The sequence below is a fragment of the Salmo trutta genome, unplaced genomic scaffold, assembly GCF_901001165.1.
Source record: "Salmo trutta unplaced genomic scaffold, fSalTru1.1, whole genome shotgun sequence".
NCBI classification, from domain to species: domain Eukaryota; kingdom Metazoa; phylum Chordata; class Actinopteri; order Salmoniformes; family Salmonidae; genus Salmo; species Salmo trutta.
Window position 1 is genome coordinate 89,208 of NW_021822681.1, and position 26,400 is coordinate 115,607.

The 26,400-nt window shown below is 44.5% G+C and overlaps 1 protein-coding gene across 1 annotated transcript; it reads right to left on the minus strand.

The window, feature by feature from the left end:
- Positions 1 to 8,889: 8,889 nt before the first annotated feature.
- On the minus strand, positions 8,890 to 24,506 carry eno3 (enolase 3, (beta, muscle)). Its single transcript, XM_029744590.1, has 11 exons — positions 24,469 to 24,506; positions 19,048 to 19,137; positions 18,789 to 18,884; positions 17,297 to 17,425; positions 16,258 to 16,391; positions 14,303 to 14,525; positions 13,786 to 13,983; positions 13,416 to 13,492; positions 12,165 to 12,289; positions 11,335 to 11,502; positions 8,890 to 9,134 (listed from the first exon to the last, which is right to left on the minus strand). Exons 2-11 carry the CDS (start codon positions 19,130 to 19,132, stop codon positions 9,065 to 9,067), a joined length of 1,305 nt encoding a protein of 434 aa, XP_029600450.1. The 5' UTR covers positions 19,133 to 19,137; positions 24,469 to 24,506; the 3' UTR covers positions 8,890 to 9,064.
- Positions 24,507 to 26,400: the final 1,894 nt, after the last annotated feature.

Sequence of the window (26,400 nt, forward strand, 5' to 3'; positions counted from 1 at the left end):
CAGTTTTATTTGAGACGACTGTACAACCATCCAGATTAATTGTCAGATTGAACAGAAGATCTCTTTGTTTCTTGGGACCTAGAACAAGCATCTCTGTTTTGTCCGAGTTTAAAAGTAGAAAGTTTGCAGCCATCCACTTCCTTATGTCTGAAACACAGGCTTCTAGCGAGGGCAATTTTGGAGCTTCACCATGTTTCATTGAAATGTACAGCTGTGTGTCGTCCGCATAGCAGTGAAATTTAACATTATGTTTTCGAATGACATCCCCAAGAGGTAAAATATATAGTGAAAACAATAGTGGTCCTAAAACGGAACCTTGAGGAACACCGAAATTTACAATTGATTTGTCAGAGGACAAACCATTCACAGAGACAAACTGATATCTTTCCGACAGATAAGATCTAAACCAGGCCAGAACTTGTCCATGTAGACCAATTTGGGTTTCCAATCTCTCCAAAAGAATGTGGTGATCGATGGTATCAAAAGCGGCACTAAGATCTAGGAGCACGAGGACAGATGCAGAGCCTCGGTCTGACGTCATTAAAAGGTCATTTACCACCTTCACAAGTGCAGTCTCAGTGCTATGATGGGGTCTAAAACCAGACTGAAGCGTTTTGTATACATTGTTTGTCTTCAGGAAGGCAGTGAGTTGCTGTGCAACAGCTTTTTCTAAAATTTTTGAGAGGAATGGAAGATTCGATATAGGCCGATAGTTTTTTAGAATTTCTGGGTCAAGATTTCGGCTTTTTCAAGAGAGGCTTTATTACTGCCACTTTTAGTGAGCTTGGTACACATCCGGTGGATAGAGAGCCGTTTATTATGTTCAACATAGGAGGGCCAAGCACAGGAAGCAGCTCTTTCAGTAGTTTAGTTGGAATAGGGTCCAGTATGCAGCTTGAAGGTTTAGAGGCCATGATTATTTCCATCATTGTGTCAAGAGATATAGTACTAAAACACTTTAGTATCTCCCTTGAGCCAAGGTCCTGGCAGAGTTGTGCAGACTCAGGACAATGGAGCTTTGGAGGAATACCCAGATTTAAAGAGGAGTCCGTAATTTGCTTTCTAATGATCATGATCTTTTCCTCAAAGAAGTTCATAAATGTATTACTGCTGAAGTGAAAGCCATCCTCCATTTGCGAATGCTGCTTTTTAGTATCAAAAAGACATTTCGGATTGTTCTTATTTTCCTCAATTAAGTTGGAAAAATAGGATGATCGAGCAGCAGTGAGGGCTCTTCGATACTGCACGGTACTGTCTTTCCAAGCTAGTCGGAAGACTTCCAGTTTGGTGTGGCGCCATTTCCGTTCCAATTTTCTGGAAGCTTGCTTCAGAGCTCGTGTATTTTCTGTATACCAGAGAGCTAGTTTCTTATGACAGATGTTTTTAATTTTTAGGGGTGCAACTGCATCTAGGGTATTGCGCAAGGTTAAATTGAGTTCCTCGGTTAGGTGGTTAACTGATTTTTGTCCTCCGACGTCCTTGGGTAGGCAGAGGGAGTCTGGAAGGGCATCAAGGAATCTTTGGGTTGTCTGAGAATTTATAGCACGACTTTTAATGCTCCTTTGTTGGGGTCTGAGCAGATTATTTGTTGCAATTGTAAACGCAATAAAATGGTGGTCCGATAATCCAGGATTATGAGGAAAAACATTAAGATCCACAACATTTATTCCATGGGACAAAACTAGGTCCAGAGTATGACTGTGGCAGTGAGTAGGTCCAGAGACATGTTGGACAAAACCCACTGAGTCGATGATGGCTCCGAAAGCCTTTTGGAGTGGGTCTGTGGACTTTTCCATGTGAATGTTAAAGTCACCAAAAATTTGAATATTATCTGCTATGACTACAAGATCCGATAGGAATTCAGGGAACTCAGTGAGGAACACTGCATATGGCCCAGGAGGCCTGTAAACAGTAGCTATAAAAAGTGAGTGAGTCGGCTGCATAGATTTCATGACTAGAAGCTCAAAAGACGAAAACGTCATTGTTTTTTTTTTGTAAATTGAAATTTGCTATCGTAGATGTTAGCAACACCTCCGCCTTTGCCGGATGCACGGGGGGTATGGTCACTAGTGTAACCAGGGGGTGAGGCCTCATTTAACACAGTAAATTCATCAGGCTTAAGCCATGTTTCAGTCAGGCCAATCACATCAAGATTATGATCAGTGATTAGTTCATTGACTATAACTGCCTTGGAAGTGAGGGATCTAACATTAAGTAACCCAATTTTGAGATGTGAAGTATCACAATCTCTTTCAATAATGGCAGGAATGGAGGAGGTCTTAATACTAGTGAGATTACTAAAGCGAACACCGCCATTTTTAATTTTGCCCAACCTAGATCGAGGCACAGACACGGTCTCAATGGGGAAAGCTGAGCTGACTACGCTGACTGTGCTAATGGCAGACTCCACTAAGCTGACAGGCTGGCTAACAGCCTGCTGCCTGGCCTGCACCCTATTTCATTGTGGAGCTAGAGGAGTTAGAGCCCTGTCTATGTTCGTAGATAAGATGAGAGCACCCCTTCAGCTAGGATGGAGTCCGTCACTCCTCAACAGGCCAGGCTTGGTCCTGTTTGTGGGTGAGTCCCAGAAAGAGGGCCAGTTATCTACAAATTCTATCTTTTGGGAGGGGCAGAACACAGTTTTCATCCAGCGATTGAGTTGTGAGACTGCTGTAGAGCTCATCACTCCCCCTAACTGGGAGGGGGCCAGAGACAATTACTCGATGCCGACACATCTTTCTAGCTGATTTACACGCTGAAGCTATGTTGCGCTTGGTGACCTCTGACTGTTTCATCCTAACATCGTTGGTGCCGACGTGGATAACAATATCTCTATACTCTCTACACTCGCCAGTTTTAGCTTTAGCCAGCACCTTCTTTAGATTAGCCTTAACATCGGTAGCCCTGCCCCCTAGTAAACAGTGTATGATCGCTGGATGATTCGTTTTAAGTCTAATACTGCGGGTAATGGAGTCGCCATGGAGTTTCCTATCACATGTAAGGACTTATTCAACTGGCTGTGTCCCACCCTTCATCTTGTAAATATAGCCTCCTCTCTTCTGTCCTTTCCTGCCGTTCTCCACTTCCCGACTTTCCTCTGTACTTGAAATAAATGCCTGCTCTTAGTATCTCTATTCCACTGCTCATTCCATCTCTGCACCATCACTGTCCATATCAGGCTTTTAGCCTGCCATCTCTGTGTAACAGTATAGCTTCCGTCCCTCTCCTCGGACCCTCTGCACACATCGACAACAGCCACCCGCGAAGCATCGTTACCCATCGCTCCACAAAAACAGTAGCAATAGTAATAGTAACAGTAATAACAGTAGTAGTAGTAGTAACAGTAGTAACAGTAGTAACAGTAGCAGAAGTAACAGTAGTAACAGTAGTAGTAACAGTAGTAACAGTAGTAACAGTAGTAGTAGTAACAGTAGTAACAGTAGTAGTAACAGTAGTAACAGTAGTAGTAGTAGTAACAGTAGTAGTAGTAGTAACAGTAGTAGTAGTAGTAACAGTAGTAACAGTAGTAGTAGTAGTAACAGTAGTAGTAGTAGTAACAGTAACATTAGTAACAGTAGTAGTAGCAGTATTAACATTAGTAACAGTAGTAACAGTAGTAGTAGTAGCAGTAACAGTAGTAGTAGTAGTAACAGTAGTAGTAACAGTAGTAACAGTAGTAGTAATAGTAGTAGTAGTAGCAGTAACAGTAGTAGTAGTAGTAACAGTAGTAGTAGTAGTAGTAACAGTAGTAGTAGTAGTAACAGTAGTAGTAGTAGTAACAGTAGTAGTAACAGTAGTAACAGTAGTAGTAACAGTAGTAGTAGTGGTAACAGTAACATTGGAACTGGTCTGTATTCTGTAGAATATCAAACATGTCATGTAAAGATGATATGGACCCTTTCACCCAGTGTGCTGTGACATGCAGAATTTAAATTCTTACAGGGATGAATGTTGGATACGACAGACCAGATCCATGCAGAGAGACAGGATAGATCCATGCAGAGAGACAGACCAGATCCATGCAGAGAGACAGGATAGATCCATGCAGAGTGACAGGATAGATCCATGCAGAGAGACAGACCAGATCCATGCAGAGACAGACCAGATCCATGCAGATAGACAGACCAGATCCATGCAGAGTGACAGACCAGATCCATGCAGAGAGACAGACCAGATCCATGCAGAGAGACAGGATAGATCCATGCAGAGAGACAGACCAGATCCATGCAGAGAGACAGACCAGATCCATGCAGAGAGACAGGATAGATCCATGCAGAGAGACAGACCAGATCCATGCAGAGAGACAGGATAGATCCATGCAGAGTGACAGACCAGATCCATGCAGAGTGACAGACCAGATCCATGCAGAGAGACAGACCAGATCCATGCAGAGAGACAGGATAGATCCATGCAGAGAGACAGACCAGATCCATGCAGAGTGACAGACCAGATCCATGCAGAGAGACAGACCAGATCCATGCAGAGTGACAGACCAGATCCATGCAGAGTGACAGACCAGATCCATGCAGAGTGACAGACCAGATCCATGCAGAGTGACAGACCAGATCCATGCAGAGAGACAGGATAGATCCATGCAGAGAGACAGACCAGATCCATGCAGAGAGACAGACCAGATCCATGCAGAGAGACAGACCAGATCCATGCAGAGTGACAGGATAGATCCATGCAGAGAGACAGGATAGATCCATGCAGAGTGACAGACCAGATCCATGCAGAGTGACAGGATAGATCCATGCAGAGAGACAGACCAGATCCATGCAGAGAGACAGACCAGATCCATGCAGAGAGACAGACCAGATCCATGCAGAGTGACAGACCAGATCCATGCAGAGTGACAGACCAGATCCATGCAGAGAGACAGACCAGATCCATGCAGAGAGACAGACCAGATCCATGCAGAGAGACAGACCAGATCCATGCAGAGTGACAGACCAGATCCATTAGTTCCTGCCAAGGCAGCAGCTACTCTTCCTGGGGTTTATTATGGATCCACATTAGTTCCTGCCAAGGCAGCAGCTACTCTTCCTGGGGTTTACTATGGATCCCCATTAGTTCCTGCCAAGGCAGCAGCTACTCTTCCTGGGGTTTATTATGGATCCCCATTAGTTCCTGCCAAGGCAGCAGCTACTCTTTCTGGGGTTTATTATGGATCCCCATTAGTTCCTGTCAAGGCAGCAGCTGCTCTTCCTGGGGTTTATTATGGATCTCCATTAGTTCCTGCCAAGGCAGCAGCTACTCTTCCTGGGGTTTATTATGGATCCCCATTAGTTCCTGCCAAGGCAGCAGCTACTCTTCCTGGGGTTTATTATGGATCCCCATTAGTTCCTGCCAAGGCAGCAGCTACTCTTCCTGGGGTTTATTATGGATCCCCATTAGTTCCTGGCAGGGCAGCAGCTACTCTTCCTGGGGTTTATTATGGATCCACATTAGTTCCTGCCAAGGCAGCAGCTACTCTTCCTGGGGTTTATTATGGATCCCCATTAGTTCCTGCCAAGGCAGCAGCTACTCTTCCTGGGGTTTATTATGGATCCCCATTAGTTCCTGCCAAGGCAGCAGCTACTCTTCCTGGGGTTTATTATGGATCCCCATTAGTTCCTGCCAAGGCAGCAGCTACTCTTTCTGGGGTTTATTATGGATCCCCATTAGTTCCTGTCAAGGCAGCAGCTGCTCTTCCTGGGGTTTATTATGGATCTCCATTAGTTCCTGCCAAGGCAGCAGCTACTCTTCCTGGGGTTTATTATGGATCCCCATTAGTTCCTGCCAAGGCAGCAGCTACTCTTCCTGGGGTCCAGCAAAATTAAGGCAGTTATACAATTTTAAAAACATTACAATACATTCATAACAGATTTCAAAACCGGACTATGTGCCCTCAGACCTCTACTCTACTACCACATATCTACAACACAAAATCCATGTGTACGTGTGTGTATAGTGCGTATGTTATCATGTGTTTGTATGCATGTGTATGTGCCTATGTTTGTATCTCTTCACAGTCCCTGCTGTTCCATAAGGTGTATTTTTATCTGTTTTTTAAATCTGATTCTACTGCTGCATCAGTTACCTGATGTGGAATAGAGTTCCATGTAGTCATGGCTCTATGTAGTACTGTGCTCCTCCCATAGTCTGTTCTGGACTTGGGGACTGTGAAGAGACCTCTGGTGGCATGTCTTGTGGGGTATGGATGGGTGTCTGAGCTGTGTGCTAGTCGTTTAAACAGACAGCTCAATGCATTCAACATGTCAATACCTCCCACTTTGAGCCAGGAGAGATTGACCTGCATGTTATTAATGTTAGTTCTCTGTGTACATCCAAGGGCCAGCCGTGCTGCCTTGTTCTGAGACAATTGTAATTTTCCTAAGTCCCTCTGTGGCACCTGATCCACACGACTGAACAGTAGTCCAGGTGTAACAAAACTTGGGCCTGTAGGACCTGCCTTGTTGACAGTGATGTTAAGAAGGTAGAAACTAGGGCCTGTAGGACCTGCCTTGTTGATAGTGTTGTTAAGAAGGTAGAAACTAGGGCCTGTAGGACCTGCCTTGTTGATAGTGTTGTTAAGAAGGTAGAAACTAGGGCCTGTAGGACCTGCCTTGTTGATAGTGTTGTTAAGGTAGAAACTAGGGCCTGTAGGACCTGCCTTGTTGATAGTGTTGTTAAGAAGGTAGAAACTAGGGCCTGTAGGACCTGCCTTGTTGATAGTGTTGTTAAGAAGGTAGAAACCAGGGCCTGTAGGACCTGCCTTGTTGATAGTGTTGTTAAGAAGGTAGAAACTAGGGCCTGTAGGACCTGCCTTGTTGATAGTGTTGTTAAGAAGGTAGAAACTAGGGCCTGTAGGACCCGCCTTGTTGATAGTGTTGTTAAGAAGGCAGAGCATCGCTTTATTATGGACAGACTTCTCCCCATCTTAGCTACTGTTGTATCAATATGTTTTGACCGGGACAGTTTACAATCCAGGGTTACTCCAAGCAGTTTAGTCACCTCAACTTGCTCAATTTCCACATTTGTTACAGGATTTAGTTGAGGTTTAGTGAATGATTTGTCTTTAACACAATGCTTTTAGTTCTTTAAAAATGTAGGACTAACTTATTTCTTGCTACCAATTCTGAAACTGACAGCAGCTCTAAGTGTTGCAGGGATTTCACTCGCTGTAGTAGCTGACGTGTATAGTGTTGAGTCCTCCTCATACATAGAAACTGGCTTTACTCAAAGCCAGTGGCATGTCGTTTGTAGATTGAAAAAAGTAAGGGGCCTAGATAGCTGCCCTGGGGAATTCCTGATTCTACCTGGATTATGTTGGAGAGGTTTCCATTAAAGAACACCCTCTGTGTTCTGTTAGACAGGAAACTCTTTATCCACATTATAGCAGGGGGTGTAAAGCCATTATAACAGGGGGTGTAAAGCCATAACACATACGTTTTACCAGCAGCAGACTATGATCGATAATGTCAAAAGCCGCACTGAAATCTAACAAAACAGCCCCCACAATCTTTTTATCAATTTCTCTCAGCCAATCAGCAGTCATTTGTGTAAGTGCTGTGCTTGTTGAATGTCCTTCCTTATAAGCGTGTTGAAAGTCTGTTGTCAATTGTTTTACTGTAAAATAGCATTGTATCTGGTCAAACACAATTTTTCCCAAAAGTTGACTAAGTGTTGGTAACAGACTGATTGGTCGGCTATTAGAGCCAGTTAAGAAGTCTTTATTATTTAGGTAGGGGAATAACTTTAGCTTCCCTCCAGTCCAGAGGGCAAACACTTTCTTGTCGGCTTAAATTGATGATGTGGCAAATAGGAGTGGCAATATCAGCCGCTATTATTCATTTTCCATCCAAATTGTCAGACCCGGTGGCCTGTCATTGATAGACAATACATTTTTTCACACTCACTTTACAGAATAGAAAATTACAATTCTTGTCTTTCATAATTTGGTCAGATACTTGGATGTGTAGTGTCAGCGTTTGTTGCTGTTATGCCTAAGTTTGCCAATGTATGATGTTAAATATGAGCCCCTATCGGTAGCCACCGTCAGTAATACAACTGTCACTTTAGTTTCCATTTCTATCCTCTGATCCGGAGGGTCGCTATCAAGTGGATCATATTTAATAGCATACTGTAGTGAGACAGCTTGATGTACCAGTACACCACTGTCACGTCCTGACCAGCAGAGGGCGTAATTGTATTAGTTTTGGTCAGGACGTGGCAGAGTTTTTGTTTTTCTATGTTTAGTTAATTGAGGTTGGACTCCCAATTGAAGGCAGGTGTGTTGAGTTGCCTTTGATTGGGAGTCCTATATAGTAGTGTGTGTTTTTCTTTGGGGTGGTGGGTAATTGTTCTTGTCATTGTGGTTGCACCTGACAGGACTGTGTTGGCTGTCAGTTTTCTTGTTTTTGTAAATTGCATAGTGTTCCGTTTAATTAAATCATGTTGAACACTAACTCCGCCGCATTTTGGTCCATTCCTGAAGACAGCCCTTACAACCCCCTGGACAGGACACTAGTCTATCTCCTGTTTCTGTAGTGAGACAGCTTGATGTACCAGGACACCCCCTGGACAGGACACTAGTCTAGCTACTGTTTCTATAGTGAGACAACTTGATGTTCGGTAAGTTGCTCTTGATAAGAGTGTTTGCTAAATAAATTCTATGTAAATGTAGTTGCTTTGTGAGATGAGGTGATAAAGTTCACAGCGTTTGTTATGTAAATGCAAGCTGGTCTTTGGCTCCAACTCAGGGCAGGTCCTCCGGAGCCATGGCCCAGTGAGACACGGATGCCAGTCCGCGTAGATGAAAACAGAAAAGCCTTTCGGGTAAAACACCAGGGTAAATCCTTAATGGAGAGTCGCCATAAACAACCAATCAGAACAGGAGAGCACAACTTTAAACATTTTTGAAATTTGTTTTATTTCTCACGTTACGTCAAAAAAGACGCTTGTGATGGGAGAGGGACGGAGGGATGAGGAGGTCGAAGATAAAAAAAAACTTCTGACCCCAAGATGAGGGTAGACAGTCAGCCGTGATGGAAGGAAGAAGAAAGGCGTCAGAGGTCAGGCTTTAGTTGACCTTGGGGTGGCGGTAGTCCTTGCCGGCGAACTTTGCCTTGTCTCCAAGTGCCTCCTCAATCCTGGAAGGGTCAAAGGTTAGGGATTAGAGGTCACAGTTTCAGTCATAGAATCTCTAAAATGGCCATTGGCATCCTAACAATAAAACAAAACAAAAATAATGTATCCATCTTGGTCAGGAAAACTTTCAATCTGGAAACGAGGCAACAGTAAACCTGTCATCCTCCAGAAATGATACAGCACCACCCGACAGCAATTGAAGCTTAAGCGGAACAGGAGAAATGCTTGTTCAAAGTCGGGAAATTTCAGTACAGCGCTTCCCTTGTGCCAGTCAGTGTAATTAGCTGGGTCTCTATGGCAAGGTGCACCATTCACCCAAATTAGGTCAGAATTGGCCCAGTGGTGCCTGAGATATGGCGTGTGACTAACTTCCATATTAACGTACGAATGGACAGATGGATCCAACTTCATCGAGGGGGACAACTAGTCAAGTTGTATTGGTCTGGGTACAGTAGCTGTTCTCAGGGTTGGGGTCTTCCCTATAGCTCAGTTGGTAGAGCATGGTGTGTGCAACACCAGGGTTGTGGGTTCGATTCCCACGGGGGGCCAGTACATACATTTAAATGCATGAAATGTATGCATTCACCACTGTAAGTTGCTCTGGATAAGAGCGTCTGCTAAATGACTAAAATGTAATGTAATGGGTCAATTCCATTTCAATTCAGGAACTAAACTGAAATTCCAATTCTCTTTAAGGCTTTTCAAATGAGGAAAATGTTTCATTCTAATTTGGGTTTACTTTCTGCATTCATGTGCACATTTCCGTTAAGAGAACGTCTTCTCTGTGAAGTGCGGGTACAACAACGCAAAGGGTCAAGTCTACAAACCTTAGTGCACTCTGTCTGTAACGATTGTAGTTGTGGGAACAGAAAACTGTATTGAGACTGAATGTTTAATTGACGAGAAAATATTAGCAGAATGTCAGACAATTTTCATCTAGTTTCATCTTCTCCCACTTCCTGCCAGTGGACTTCCTCTAAATCACCTGGAGTGGAAGTTCTAAACTGATTCGTCACGGTGCCTTGTGAAAATATTCACACCCCTCGACTATTTCCACATTTTGTTGCGTCACAGCCTTATTCTAAAATGTATTAGAGTGTTGTTTCCCCCCCCCCTCATCAAGCGACACACACAATACCCCATAATGACGAGAAAAAAATCAGTGCTGCAGAGATGGTTGTCCTTCTGGAAGGTTCTCCCATCTCCACAGAGGAACTCTGGAGCTCTGTCACTCTACTATAAAGGCCTGATTGGGGGAGTGCTGCAGAGATGGTTGTCCTTCTGGAAGGTTCTCCCATCTCCACAAAGGAACTGCATGACCATCGGGTTCCTAGTCACCTCCCTGACCAAGGCCCTTCTCCCCTGATGGCTCAGTTTGGCCGGGCTGCCAGCTCTTCCATTTAAGAATGATGGAGGCCACTGTGTTCTTGGGGACCTTCAATGCTGCAACTGTTTTTTTTTGGTACCCGTCCCCAGATCTGTGCCTCAACATAATCCCGTCTCAGAGCTCCACGGACAATTCCTTCCACCTCATGGCTTGGTTTTTGCTCTGACATGCACTGTAAACTGTGGGACCTTATATAGACAGGTGTGTGTCTTTTCAAATCATGTCCAATTAATTTAATTTATCACAGGTGGAGTCCAATCAAGTTGTAGAAACATCTCAAGGATGATCAATGGAAACAGGATGCACCTGAGCTCAATTTTGAGTCTCATAGCAAAGGGTCTGAATACTTACTTAAATAAGGTTTTTGTTTTTATTTTTAATATATTTGCAAAAACGTCTAAAAACCTTATGGGGTATTGTGTGTGGATTGAGGGGAAAAAAACAATTTAATTTTATAATAAGTCTAACGTAACAAAATGTGGAAAACCTAAAGGGATCTGAATACTTTCTGAATGCCCTGTATACATCATGAGACATCTGGCTCCAATCAGTGTCATGTCTGTCAGCCTAACATTATTAACTGAGTCCGGGTGCAGTAGCAGGTGTATTCCTGTAGGGGTCAGTCTACCATAAGGCTGCAGTAGCTAGTGTATTCCTGTAGGGGTCAGCCTAACATTATTAACTGAGTCAGGCTGTAGTAGCAGATGTATTCCTGTAGGGGTCAGTGTATTGTAAGGCTACAGTATATTAACTGCAGTAGCAGGTGTATTCCTGTAAGGGTCAGTATTGTATTAACTAGGGTTCGTGTAACTGACCTCATCAGCTGGTTGTATTTGGCCAGACGTTCTGATCTACAGGGGGCACCAGTCTTGATCTGTCCAGTGCAGAGTCCGACCACCAGGTCAGCGATGAAGGTATCCTCTGTCTCTCCGGAACGATGAGAGACCATCACACCCCATCCGTTAGACTGGGCCAGTTTACACCTGTAATAGACAGAGAATAGACACCATCCGTTAGACTGGGCCAGTTTACACCTGTTATACACAGAGAATAGATACCATCACACCCCATCCATTACACAGAGAATAGATACCATCACACCCCATCCATTACACAGAGAATAGATACCATCACACCCCATCCATTACACAGAGAATAGATGTTCAGGGGTCTATTCATTAACGCACACTGTATCGAAACTGTAGCAACGGAAAAAAATAAAACAAGTGTTTGTAATTTGGCTAATTTTGGTCCAGCCCCGTAACAGCCTGTTTGCTTCAGTGTGGTTCCTAGTGAATACATCCCAGGCCCTGTAATATAGCCCCTGTGGAGCAGCTCTGCAAGGGGGCCCTGTAATATAGCCCCTGTGGAGCAGCTCTGCAAGGGGGCCCTGTAATATAGCCTAGTCCCTGTGATCCAGCTCTGCAAGGGGGCCCTGTAGCCTAGTCCCTGTGATGCAGCTCTGCAAGGGGGCCCTGTAGCCTAGTCCCTGTGATGCAGCTCTGCAAGAGGGCCCTGTAGCCTAGTCCCTGTGATGCAGCTCTGCAAGGGGGCCCTGTAGCCTAGTCCCTGTGATGCAGCTCTGCAAGGGGGCCCTGTAGCCTAGTCCCTGTGATGCAGCTCTGCAAGGGGGCCCTATACTTACGCCTTGATGGACTCTGTGACGGAGCCGATCTGGTTGACCTTGAGGAGCAGGCAGTTACAGGCCTTCTTCTCCACAGCCTGCTGGATACGCTTGGGGTTGGTCACGGTCAGATCATCTCCCACAACCTGTAGAATAACAATGTATAGATTATATAGGTGTCACGTCCTGACCAGCAGAGGGAGTAATTGTATTATAATTTGGTCAGGACGTGGCAGAAGGGTATTTGTTTTGTATGGTTGGGGTTTTTGTGTGTATATTTAAGGGGTGTTTGGTTTATGTAGTCTGGGGTTTGAGTAGTTGTTCTAGTGTTGGTTTTCTATATTTTTTTCTAGTCTGTCTATTTCTGTGTGGTCTGTGTGGCTCCTGATCAGGAACAGCTGTATGTCGTTGTTCCTGATTGGGAGTCATATATTAGATGCTTGTTTTCACCTGGGGAATTTGTGGGTAGTTGTCTTTTGCACTGCTGTCAGTTTTGCCTGTGAAACGGTCTTCTGTCGTTCTTTGTTTTTTGGTGTTCTCTTCAGTTAATAAATTATCAAGATGAGCATCCACATTCCTGCTGCGTTTTGGTCATCAATACTCAATGACAACCGTGACAATAGGTTAACATCACAGAGTAACTCTAACAGTACTGCTAGGGGTTGGTCACGGTCAGATCACCACCCACCACCTATAGAATAACCATGTATAGATTATAGAGGTTAACATCCCAGAGTAACTCTAACAGTACTGCTTGGGGTTGGTCACGGTCAGATCACCACCTATAGAATAACCATGTATAGATTATAGAGGTTAACATCACAGAGTAACTCTAACAGTACTGCTTGGGGTTGGTCACGGTCAGATCACCACCCACCACCTATAGAATAACCATGTATAGATTATAGAGGTTAACATCACAGAGTAACTCTAACAGTACTGCTTGGGGTTGGTCACGGTCAGATCACCCACCAGGGATATATAGAGAACATGGGGATAATACAGAGAGCAGAATATATAGAGTTAACGCTTGGTTTGCAAACATTTCTAAAGACCTGTTGTCCCTTTGTCATTGTGGGGAATTGTGGGGCATTGTGTGTAGATTGAGGACATTTTTTATTTAACCCATTTTAGAATAAGGCTGTAACGTAACAAAATGTGGAAGAAGTCAAGGGGTCTTATTACTTTCCGAATGCACTGTATGAATAAAGAGGGGGGTAGACCCCCCTAGACTGAGGTAGAGATACACAGTGAACTAAACAAACTACCCACCTGGATGTCGACGGCAGCAGTGAACTTTGACCATGCAGCCCAATCATCCTGATCGAAGGGATCCTCAATGGACTGGACTGGAGAGGAGGACGAGGAGAGGAGGGGAGGACGAGGAGAGGAGAAGAGGGGGGGACGAGGAGAGGGGGGGGACGAGGAGAGGGGGGGACGAGGAGGGGGGGGACAAGGAGAGGAGGACGAGGAGAGGAGAAGAGGGGGGGGGACGAGGACGAGGGGGGGACGAGGACGAGGGGGGGGGGGGGGGGACGAGGAGAGGAGGGGGACGAGGAGAGGACGAGGAGAGGGGGGGGACGAGGAGTTAGAGAGGAAGGGTGTATATACAGCGTGTGTGTGCCTGTGTTTCTCTACATACCGGGATATCCCTTGATGAAGCTCTTGTACAGATCTCCCAGCTGATCCCCGGTGATGTACCTGGCAGGGTCGTCAGGTGACTTGAAGTCCAGGTCGTACTTTCCTGCCTTGTAGAACTCAGAGGCAGCCACATCCATGCCGATGATGATCTTGTCTGGGTAGCCGGCCTTCTCAATGGCTGACTTCAGGAGCTCCAGAGCTGGAGGGAGAAGAAAGTGTTTTAAATGCCCTAAGACCCTTTAGGACAGTCCCTGTGGTGTAGCTCCACCAGGGGGTCCTATAGTTGTAGTCCCTGTGACGCAGCTCCACCAGGGAGCACTATAGTTGTAGTCCCTGTGACGCAGCTCCACCAGGGAGCACTATAGATATACATAGACGTGCCAGAGTCTGGTCGACTGATACATCTACCAACACTGAGAGAAAGGGGTTTGAACTGGGCTGGGCCGACCGTTTGTGCTCGTCTATACTCCTGTCTCGTCATAAACGTCTACAAATATACGAGGAGATCCCTCTCTTACCCTCGTTGTTCTCCAGGATGTTGGGGGCGAAGCCGCCCTCATCGCCTACGTTGGTGGCATCCTTTCCGTACTTGGCCTTGATCACGTTCTTCAGGTTGTGGTAAACCTCAGCTCCGATCCTCATGGCCTCGTGGAAGTTAGACGCTCCGATGGGCAGGATCATGAACTCCTGCATGGCCAGCTTGTTCCCAGCATGGCTACCACCGTTGATCACGTTGAAGGCCTGGAGAGAGAGAGGGAGGAGAGGAGAGGGAGAGGGAGGAGAGGGAGGAGAGAGAGAGGGAGGGAGGAGAGAGAGAGGGAGGGAGGAGAGGGAGGAGAGAGGTGTAGAGAAGAGGTTACAGCTTGTTTATATATTTGAGATTCTTCAAAGTAGCCACCCTTTGCACACTCTTGGCATTCTCTCTGCAGACATTTCTTGGTGCCATTTCCCAGATCTGTGCCTCGACACAATCCTGTCTCAGAGATCTATGGACAATTCCTTCAACCTCATGGCTTGGTTTTTGCTCTGACGTGCACTGTCAACTGTGGGACCTTATATAGACAGGTGTGTGCCTTTTCAAATCATGTCCAAACAAATTAATTTAACACAGGTGGACTCCCAAGTTGTAGAAACATCTCAACGATAATCAATGGAAACAGGACGAACCTGAGCTCAATTTCGAGTCTGAATACTTACTTAAATAAGGTATTTGTTTTCATTTTTAATATATTTGCAAAAACATCTAAAAAAAGGTATTTCTGTTTATTTTTTATAAATTTGTAAAAATTAAAAGAAACCTGTTTTCGCTTTGTCATTACGGGGTATTGTGTGCAGATTGACAAGGATATTTTTTGGGCTGTAACGGAACAAAATGTGGGAAAAGTCAAGGTCTGAATACTTCCAGAATACAATATGTATATGAATATGTATAAACAAAGTAGTATGTGGACACCCTCCAAATCCTGGATTCTATTTCAGCCACACCGTTGCTGACAGGTGTATTAAATCGTACACACGGCCATGCAATCTCCATACACCAACATCGGCAGTAGAATGGCCTTACTGAAGAGCTCAGTGATATTCAACATGGCACCATCATAGGATGCCACCTTTCCAACAAGTCAGTTTGTCAAATTTATGCCCTGCTAGATCTGCCGCGGTTAACTGTAATTGCTGCTATCGTGAAGTGGAAACGTCTAGGAGCAACAACGGCTGAGCAGCAAAGTGGTAGGCCACACAAGATCAAAGAACGGGACCTCGGAGTGTTGAAGCGCGTAAAAATCATCAGTCCTCGGTTGCAACACTCACTACAGAGTTCCAAACTGCCTCTGGATGCAACGTCAACACAATAACTGTTCATCTGGAGCTTCATGAAATGGGTTTCCATGGCCGAGCAGCCGCACACAAGCCTAAGATCACCATGCGCAATGCCAAGCGTCGGCTTGAGTTGTGTAAACCCTGACCTCAACCCCATCAAACACCTTTGGGATGAATTGGAACGCCGACTGCGAGTCAGACCTAATCGCCCAACATCAGTGCCCGACCTCACTAATGCTCTTGTGGCTGAATGGAAGCAAGTCCCCTTAGCAATGTTCCAACATCTAGTCGAAAGCCTTCCCTGAATAGTGGAGGCTGTTATAGCAGCAAAGGGGGGGACCAACTCCATATTAATGCCTTCTCAGAAGAGTGGAGGCTGTTATAGCAGCAAAGGGGGGACCAACTCCATATTAATGACTTCCCAGAAGAGTGGAGGCTGTTATAGCAGCAAAGGGGGGACCAACTCCATATTAATGACTTCCCAGAAGAGTGGAGGCTGTTATAGCAGCAAAGGGGGACCAACTCCATATTAATGACCATGATTTTGGAATGAGATGTTGGACAAGCAGGTGTCCACATACTTTTGGTCATGTAGTGTAGGTATATGATGGGTCAGGGTTAAAGGTAAAAGGTTAAAGGTTAAATCTGTACTCACGGGACAGGGCAGGATGACGTCCTTGTGTCCGGCCAGGTCAGCGATGTGACGGAACAGGGGCACTCCCTTCTCTGCTGCTCCTGCCTTGCAGACCGCCAGAGAGACACCCAGGATGGCGTTGGCTCCAAACTTAGCTACAAGCCAAGAGTTTAAAACACAGTGATAAAGTATTTTGCAGCTTTTTCAAGGGAGCATGGACATATTACTGGGAGATTACTTAGTTGGACGTGATCTAACGTTCAATGTTAATGAAGTGAATTAAGAGTCGAATAAAGTGAATTAAGAGTTGAATAAAGTGAATTAAGAGTCGAATAAAGTGAATTAAGAGTCGTATAAAGTGAATTGAGAGTCGTATAAAGTGAATTGAGAGTCGTATAAAGTGAATTGAGAGTCGTATAAAGTGAATTGAGAGTCGTATAAAGTGAATTAAGAGTCGTATAAAGTGAATTAAGAGTCGTATAAAGTGAATTAAGAGTCGTATATAGTAAATTAAGAGTCGTATATAGTGAATTAAGAGTCGTATATAGTGAATTAAGAGTCGTATAAAGTGAATTAAGAGTCGTATAAAGTGAATTAAGAGTTGTATAAAGTGAATTAAGAGTCGTATATAGTGAATTAAGAATCGTATATAGTGAATTAAGAATCGTATATAGTGAATTAAGAATCGTATAAAGTGAATTGAGAGTCGTATAAAGTGAATTGAGAGTCGTATAAAGTGAATTGAGAGTCGTATAAAGTGAATTGAGAGTCGTATAAAGTGAATTGAGAGTCGTATATAGTGAATTGAGAGTCGTATAAAGTGAATTGAGAGTCGTATAAAGTGAATTGAGAGTCGTATAAAGTGAATTGAGAGTCGTATAAAGTGAATTGAGAGTCGTATAAAGTGAATTGAGAGTCGTATAAAGTGAATTGAGAGTCGTATAAAGTGAATTGAGAGTCGTATAAAGTGAATTAAGAGTCGTATAAAGTGAATTGAGAGTCGTATAAAGTGAATTAAGAGTCGTATAAAGTGAATCAAGAGAGAGGATGAGCGACATACATTTGTTCTCAGTTCCGTCCAACTCCAGCATGAATTTGTCGATCTTCTCCTGGTCAACAACGCTGAACTTCTTCTCAATCAGTTTGGCGGCGATGTCCTTGTTCACATGATCCACAGCCTTAAGGGTACCTTTAGAGATAGTAAGATTGATTTGATGTTTAGAGATAGGCCACAGAGATGGAACACAACGCTGTCAGACCAGACCTACCGATCACAGAGACTAGAGATCTCCTTTCTATACCTAAGGGTCTCATCTGTGACAGCAGCTCCATTTTAAAGTAGTCCATTTCTATGCATATTGGCAGTTCATAAATAAACGGGAAAAGGTACCGCCTAATGTGCTGGAGTAATTATACTCTTTGCTGGGAAGGTAGTAGTAGTAGTACCAGTAGTAGTAAGGCAGCCCCCCTTAGTAGTAACAGTAGTAGTACTAGCAACAGTAGTAGTACTAGCAACAGTAGTTGTACTAGCAACAGTAGTTGTACTAGCAACAGTAGTTGAATTAGCAACAGTAGCAACAGTAGTTGTACTAGCAACAGTAGCAACAGTAGTAGTACTAGCAACAGTAGTAGTACTAGCAACAGTAGCAACAGTAGTAGTACTAGCAACAGTAGCAACAGTAGTAGTACTAGCAACAGTAGTAGTACTAGCAACAGTAGCAACAGTAGTTGTACTAGCAACAGTAGTTGTACTAGCAACAGTAGTTGTACTAGCAACAGTAGTTGTACTAGCAACAGTAGCAACAGTAGTTGTACTAGCAACAGTAGCAACAGTAGTAGTACTAGCAACAGTAGTAGTACTAGCAACAGTAGTTGTACTAGCAACAGTAGCAACAGTAGTTGTACTAGCAACAGTAGCAACAGTAGTAGTACTAGCAACAGTAGTAGTACTAGCAACACCAGCAACAGTAGTAGTACTAGCAACACTAGTAACAGTAGTAGTAAGGCAGCCCCCCCTGGCTAATCGACGTCATCGGGAGCAGGTGTTGGGGTTAACTGCCTTGCTCAAGGGCAGAACAGCAGATTTTTCCACCTTGCCGGCTCGGGATTCGAACCACCAACCTTTCGGTTACTGGCCTAACGTTCTTAACCACTAGGCTAACCTGTCTCTAGGCTAACCTGTCTCTAGGCTAACCTGTCTCTAGGCTAACCTGTCTCTAGGCTAACCTGTCTCTAGGCTAACCTGTCTCTAGGCTAACCTGTCTCTAGGCTAACCTGTCTCTAGGCTAACCTGTCTCTAGGCTAACCTGTCGCTAGGCTAACCTGTCGCTAGGCTAACCTGTCGCTAGGCTAACCTGTCTCTAGGCTAACCTGTCGCTAGGCTAACCTGTCGCTAGGCTAACCTGTCGCTAGGCTAACCTGTCTCTAGGCTAACCAGTCTCTAGGCTAACCAGTCTCTAGGCTAACCAGTCTCTAGGCTAACCTGTCTGACTACTTCAAAATGGTAAAACAAGCTTTGGGCCAAGTGCACCATCTATCCAGATCGGACTCACCTTTTCCCAGGTAGCGTGACTTGTCTCCATCTCTCAGCTCCAGAGCCTCATGGATACCAGTAGAGGCACCGCTGGGCACGGCTGCCCTGAAACGGCCTGAACACACACACAGAGAGAGAGAGAGAGACAGAGAGAGAGACAGAGAGAGAGACAGAGAGAGAGACAGAGACAGAGAGACAGAGACAGAGAGAGAGACAGAGAGGTTAAACTGCTGGGTCGGTGAACAACGTTGTGGTCCAGTATGTTTGTATGTAAACACCTTTGGCTGTGTAGAGGTCCACCTCCACGGTGGGGTTTCCTCTGGAGTCGAGGATCTCCCGAGCATGGATCTTAATGATAGACATCCTGACTAGAGGGGAGTGGTAGAGAGAAAACATTTGTTGGCTCTGAGCCAATCAGAATACAGGTCAGAGTCTCCTAGCAATCTGTCCTGTTATAGTCTGAACACTACAGATACAGGACTCACCTGGATATCTGTCCTGTTATAGTCTGACAGCATGGGCAGCTCCATAGAGATAGATAGAGGTATCATCTGGATATCTGTCCTGTTATAGTCTGACAGCATGGGCAGCTCCATAGAGATAGATAGAGGTATCATCTGGATATCTATCCTGTTATAGTGTCTGACAGCATGGGCAGCTCCACTCAGGCTACAACCCATAGGAATCCCCACACAGTTGACTACTTTAAAATGGCAGAAGCCCTCAATGACGCTGCCTATGCTAAAACTTCCTTTCGGCCACTAGAGGCCTCTAGCATTCTCTATGGTGTGACCTGAGGTAGCCAGTCTGTTGTAGCTTCATGTTCTCATCACAGTGTAATCTGTCCCTCTCCCCACACCGTAGGTCCTCCCCTACGCATCTCACACCCAGCTAGCCTATCAGGAGAGCAGTGAGGTCACAGCTGACCAACGGCAGGCCAGGACATTCAGATCCTGGGTTTAGAGAGAGATATGCCGGGAATATTTAGCTGCTCCCCCTGCAGAACCTCCTACCACCAGCTTTTCTCTCGGTCTGCCCGCCTTGGCCCCGCCTTGGGCCCGCCTTGGCCCCGCCTTGGGCCCGCCTATTACATCTGAGCTGTTCCTACACTGTCACCGGGTCCGGAGTGCAGCTGTCTGAAGGGCTCCTCCAAGAGCGGAGCAGGGAGGTGCAGTGATGTCCTGAATGCCCTCTAAATACTGCTATTAATAAACCCAAGATAGTGTGTACTGTATACTGTGTGCATGGCATATAGTGTGTACTGCATATAGTGTGTACTGCATATAGTGTGTACTGCATATAGTGTGTACTGCATACGTGCTGCATATAGTGTGTTACTGTATACAGTGTGCACGGCATACAGTGTGGTTAGCAGTTAATGTGTGCAATGTGTGTGAAGCGTTGTAGAGCCTCATTGACCCTTCACCTTTCAGTTTGACCTTTCACTACATTCACAAGAGATTTCAGTTTGACCTTTTACCAGTGGTCAGGGTTGAGGCTGGCGATACTATATTACAGTAAGGAACGCAGTGCGTTTATTAATACACCGCTCACACACACACACACACACACACACAACATTCATGCCATTTTAAATACAGTGGGGCAAAAAAGTATTTAGTCAGCCACCAATTGATCAAGTTCTCCCACTTAAAAAGATGAGAGAGGCCTGTAATTTTCATCATAGGTACACGTCAACTATGACAGACAAAATGAGAAAAAAAAATGTTAATGACATTTTTTATGAATTTATTTGCAAATTATGGTGGAAAATAAGTATTTGGTCAATAACAAAAGTTTATCTCAATACTTTGTTATATACCCTTTGTTGGCAATGACACAGGTCAAACATTTTCTGTAAGTCTTCACAAGATTTTCACACACTGTTGCTGGTATTTTGGCCCATTCCTCCATGCAGATCTCCTCTAGAGCAGTGATGTTTTGGGGCTGTCGCTGGGCAACACGGACTTTCAACTCCCTCCAAAGATTTTCTATGGGGTTGAGATCTGGAAACTGGCTAGGCCACTCCAGGACCTTGAAATGCTTCTTACGAAGCCAAGTCATGCTGAAAGACCCAGCCACGTTTCATCTTCAATGCCCTTGCTGATGGTAGGCTTTGTTACTTTGGTCCCAGCTCTCTGCAGGTCATTCACTAGGTCCCCCCGTGTGGTTCTTGTGATCATTTTGACCCCACGGGGTGAGATCTTGCGTGGAGACCCAGATTGAGGGAGATTATCAGTGGTCTTGTATGTCTTCCATTTCCTAATAATTGCTCCCACAGTTGATTTCTTCAAGCCAAGCTGCTTACCTATTGCAGATTCAGTCTTCCCAGCCTGGTGCAGGTCTACAATTTTGTTTCTGGTGTCCTTTGACAGCTCTTTGGTCTTGGCCATAGTGGAGTTTGGAGTGTGACTGTTTGAGGTTGTGGACAGCTGTCTTTTATACTGATAACAAGTTCAAACAGGTGCCATTAATACAGTTAACGAGTGGAGGACAGAGGAGCCTCTTAAAGAAGAAGTTACAGGTCTGTGAGAGCCAGAAATCTTGCTTGTTTGTAGGTGACCAAATACTTATTTTCCACCATAATTTGCAAATAAATTCATTAAAAATCCTACAATGTGATTTTCTGGATTTTTTTCTTCTCATTTTGTCTGTCATAGTTGACGTGTACCTATGATGAAAATTACAGGCCTCTCTCATCTTTTTAAGTGGGAGAACTTGCACAATTGGTGGCTGACTAAATACTTTTTTGCCCCACTGTAGCTAGCCAATACAGGACAAGTGGTCCTTGAGTTGGTCTCTCTGTCCGGGAGTCTGTCCTGGAACTCTCTCTCTGTCCTGGGAGTCTGTCCTGGGACTGTCCTCGTCCGACTGGGAGAGAACATTCTGAAGGAACCTTCTCACTCTAGACACTGAGCATACAAAACATAATGAACAACCTACTCTTTCCGTGAGTGATTCCAGGTCAAAGTTATGATCCCTTATTGATGTCACCTGTTCAATCCACTTAAATCAATGTAGATGAAGGGGAGGAGACGGTTTTAAAGAAGGATTTTGAGACAATTGAGACCTGGATGGTGTTTGTGTGCCGTTCAGAGGGTGAATGAGCAAGACAAATTATTGAAGTGCCTTTGAACGGGGTTTGGTAGTAGGTGCCAGGGGCACCGGTTTGTGTCAAGAACTGCAACGCTGCTGGGTTTTTCACGCTCAACAGTTTCCCGTGTGTATCAACACTGGTCCACCACCCAAAGGACATCCAGCCAACTGGACACAACAGTGGGAAGCATTGGAGTCAACATGGACCAGCATCCCTGTGGAACGCTGGACACTTTGTAGAGTCCATGACCCGACAGACCTGAGGCTGTTCTGAGGGGAGGAGGGGTGCAACTCCATATTAGGAAGGTGTTCCTAATGTTTTGTACACTCGGTGTACGTCCGCACCGACATTGTAAAGGAATATCCTGGACCAACGCAACACTACACTGTTAGAAACTCCTGTTTCAGAATAATACTGGTCCAGGAGGTTGGTTTAACTAGGCTAACGACGATGATGCATGTCCACATCAACACAGCAGATCCATACAGCCTCCATCCTACTGAACTACACTGTAGCAGGTACAGATCCATACAGCTATGGAGCCTCCATCCTACTAAACTACGCTGTAGTAGTTACAGATACATACAGCTATGGAGCCTCCATCCTACTAAACTACACTGTAGCAGTTACAGATCTATGGAGCCTCCATCCTACTAAACTACACTGTAGCAGGTACAGATCCATACAGCTATGGAGCCTCCATCCTACTGAACTACACTGTAGCAGGTACAGATCCATACAGCTACGGAGCCTCCATCCTACTAAACTACACTGTAGTAGTTATAGATCCATACAGCTATGGAGCCTCCATCCTACTAAACTACACTGTAGTAGTTACAGACCCATACAGCTACGGAGCCTCCATCCTACTAAACTACACTGTAGCAGTTACAGATCTATGGAGCCTCCATCCTACTAAACTACACTGTAGCAGGTACAGATCCATACAGCTACGGAGCCTCCATCCTACTAAACTACACTGTAGCAGGTACAGATCCATACAGCTACGGAGCCTCCATCCTACTAAACTACACTGTAGTAGTTATAGATCCATACAGCTATGGAGCCTCCATCCTACTAAACTACACTGTAGTAGTTACAGACCCATACAGCTATGGAGCCTCCATCCTACTAAACTACACTGTAGTAGTTACAGATCCATACAGCTATGGAGCCTCCATCCTACTAAACTACACTGTAGTAGTTACAGATCCATACAGCCTCCATCCTACTAAACTACACTGTAGTAGTTACAGATCCATACAGCTATGGAGCCTCCATCCTACTAAACTACACTGTAGTAGTTACAGATCCATACAGCCTCCATCCTACTAAACTACACTGTAGCAGTTACAGATCCATACAGCTATGGAGCCTCCATCCTACTAAACTACACTGTAGTAGTTACAGATCCATACAGCCTCCATCCTACTAAACTACACTGTAGTAGTTACAGATCCATACAGCTATGGAGCCTCCATCCTACTAAACTACACTGTAGTAGTTACAGATCCATACAGCCTCCATCCTACTAAACTACACTGTAGCAGTTACAGACCCATACAGCTATAGGGTATGTTTTATCCATTTTGAATTCGGTCCTTAACAACAAAAGGTGTTAAAGGTCAAAGGGTATGAGTACTTTCTTTAGGCTGTGATTAGTACAGGCGGTCTCCTCGTCCCTCTTCCTGTTGTCCGTAAACATGCGTTGTCGTGGCGATATGACCGTGTGGGAACACCGATCCCATCAAGGCACGAAGCCATTTAACCTTTTTGGTGGGGGGAGGACATCTTTCATATCAGAGAGAAATGAAGAGCATTATGCTTTCCAACCCCCGTATTGTAGTGTTCAGATTGAGCGTTGGGGCTCTTAACAGAAACCACCCCCCATACGCCTTAGTCCAGTGACCTGTGTGATCTAATGGAACAGAGAGTGGAGATGAAGGACTATTCAGGCCCCAGCTTGTACAACAGATGAACCAGTGTCCCCTCAACCAAAAGTAGTCATACTGTCAGTCGGCAACAAAACACACAGACAGACTAAAATAGGAGGCAGGGGTTTCACTAGGGAATACGTCCAAAAACGGACATTTTAAAAAAGGTAGATCCTTTGCTAACAGTTGCAATATGTAATAAATTAGGCTGCCATTTCCTCATTCCCAAACGCTATGATGAACGTATACAGTAGCCTAATAGATATATACTGTAGCCTAATAGATATATACAGTAGCCTAATAGATATATACAGTATAGATATATACAGTAGCCTAATAGATATATACAGTAGCCTAATAGATATATACAGTAGCCTAATAGATATATACAGTAGCCTATATATATATACATACAGTAGCATAGATATATACAGTAGCCTAATAGATATACATAGATATAGATAGATAGATATATCAGTCCTATATATATATATATATATATCTAGTCGTCAGACATGGAACATGAGCAAAGTGAGTAGACCGAGGATACAGTCCAATGCAACTACCGCTGCGTTTCCTTGTTAACCACAGGATGATCTTTCCCAAGTGTTCACAGACTAAATGTTTAAGAAGAGAACAGAAGGAGGGAAAAAAAACCTGGACGGTACCTGAGAGGGTTTCGGCTGGCTGGCTGGCTGTCCTTCTGGAAAGTGTCACTCTGTTCTCAAGTCGGACTTTTATAAACCTCCAGTGGTGACCGCTGCCCAATAAGGGCTTAGGGACCAGAGACAAACTACCAGACACAATCAGAAACGGAAAAACTGAAAGTATGGTCAGGTCTCTGTATAAAGGGTTTTTATATATAGAATACATATGAATCATAAACATGTAAAATCATAAAAGGTTATAAAGAGTATAAAATACAATTTTGGTTACTTTTGAATGTTTTCTAGATTTTGCTATTTTAGATGAAAACATGTAGGCCTACGGTCAACTTACAGTGGGGAGTCTAGGAACACATGAACTGACCAGAGAGAACAGTGGGGAGTCTAGGAACACATGAACTGACCAGAGAGAACAGTGGGGAGTCTAGTAGGAACACATGAACTGACCATAGAGAGGAGTGGGGAGTCTAGGAACACATGAACTGATGAGAGAGAAGAGTGGGGAGTCTAGGAACACATGAACTGACCATAGAGAACAGTGGGGAGTCTAGGAACACATGAACTGACCAGAGAGAACAGTGGGGAGTCTAGGAACACATGAACTGACCAGAGAGAACAGTGGGGAGTCTAGGAACACATGAACTGATGAGAGAGAAGAGTGGGGAGTCTAGGAACACATGAACTGACCATAGAGAACAGTGGGGAGTCTAGGAACACATGAACTGACCAGAGAGAACAGTGGGGAGTCTAGGAACACATGAACTGACCAGAGAGAACAGTGGGGAGTCTAGGAACACATGAACTGACCAGAGAGAACAGTGGGGAGTCTAGGAACACATGAACTGGCCATAGAGAACAGTGGGGAGTCTAGGAACACATGAACTGACCAGAGAGAACAGTGGGGAGTCTAGGAACACATGAACTGACCAGAGAGAACAGTGGGGAGTCTAGGAACACATGAACTGACCAGAGAGAACAGTGGGGAGTCTAGGAACGCATGAACTGACCAGAGAGAACAGTGGGGAGTCTAGGAACACATGAACTGACCAGAGAGAACAGTGGGGAGTCTAGTAGGAACACATGAACTGACCAGAGAGAACAGTGGGGAGTCTAGGAACACATGAACTGACCATAGAGAACAGTGGGGAGTCTAGGAACACATGAACTGACCAGAGAGAACAGTGGGGAGTCTAGGAACACATGAACTGACCAGAGAGAACAGTAGGGAGTCTAGGAACACATTCAATTATATTTAAATTATTAAATGAAATTATTAAATTATATTAATAGATAGCCAGGGGCACACTCCAACACTTTGACAATCATTTACAAATGAAACATTTGTGTTTATTGCGTCCTCCAGATCAGAGTCTGGTAGTGATATAGATAATGTAGTGTACTGAACTAGTCAGGTACTGGTAGTGATAATGTAGTGTACTGAACTAGTCAGGTACTGGTAGTGATAATGTAGTGTACTGAACTAGTCAGGTACTAGTAGTGATAATGTAGTGTACTGAACTAGTCAGGTACTAGTAGTGATAATGTAGTGTACTGAACTAGTCAGGTACTGGTAGTGATAATGTAGTGCACTTAACTAGTTGCGTAGTGGTAGTGATAATGTAGTGTACTGAACTAGTCTGGTACTGGTGGTGATAATGTAGTGTACTGAACTAGTCAGGTACTGGTAGAGATAATGTAGTGTACTGAACTAGTTGTGTAGTGGTAGTGATAATGTAGTGTACTGAACTAGTCAGGTACTGGTAGTGATAATGTAGTGAACTTAACTAGTTGCATAGTGGTAGTGATAATGTAGTGTACTGAACTAGTCAGGTACTGGTAGTGATAATGTAGTGTACTGAACTAGTCAGGTACTGGTAGTGATAATGTAGTGTACTGAACTAGTTGCGTAGTGGTAGTGATAATGTAGTGTACTGA

Excerpts from the sequence above, each read along its gene's own strand:
- eno3 (XM_029744590.1), bottom strand. The coding sequence starts at position 19,132 with ATGTCTATCATTAAGATCCATGCTCGGGAGATCCTCGACTCCAGAGGA. Across the intron at positions 18,885-19,047 it reads GGACCTCTACACAGCCAAAG|GCCGTTTCAGGGCAGCCGTG; the intron begins GTGTTTACATAC and ends GTGTGTGTTCAG. Across the intron at positions 13,493-13,785 it reads CTTCATCAAGGGATATCCCG|TCCAGTCCATTGAGGATCCC; the intron begins GTATGTAGAGAA and ends CCTCCTCTCCAG.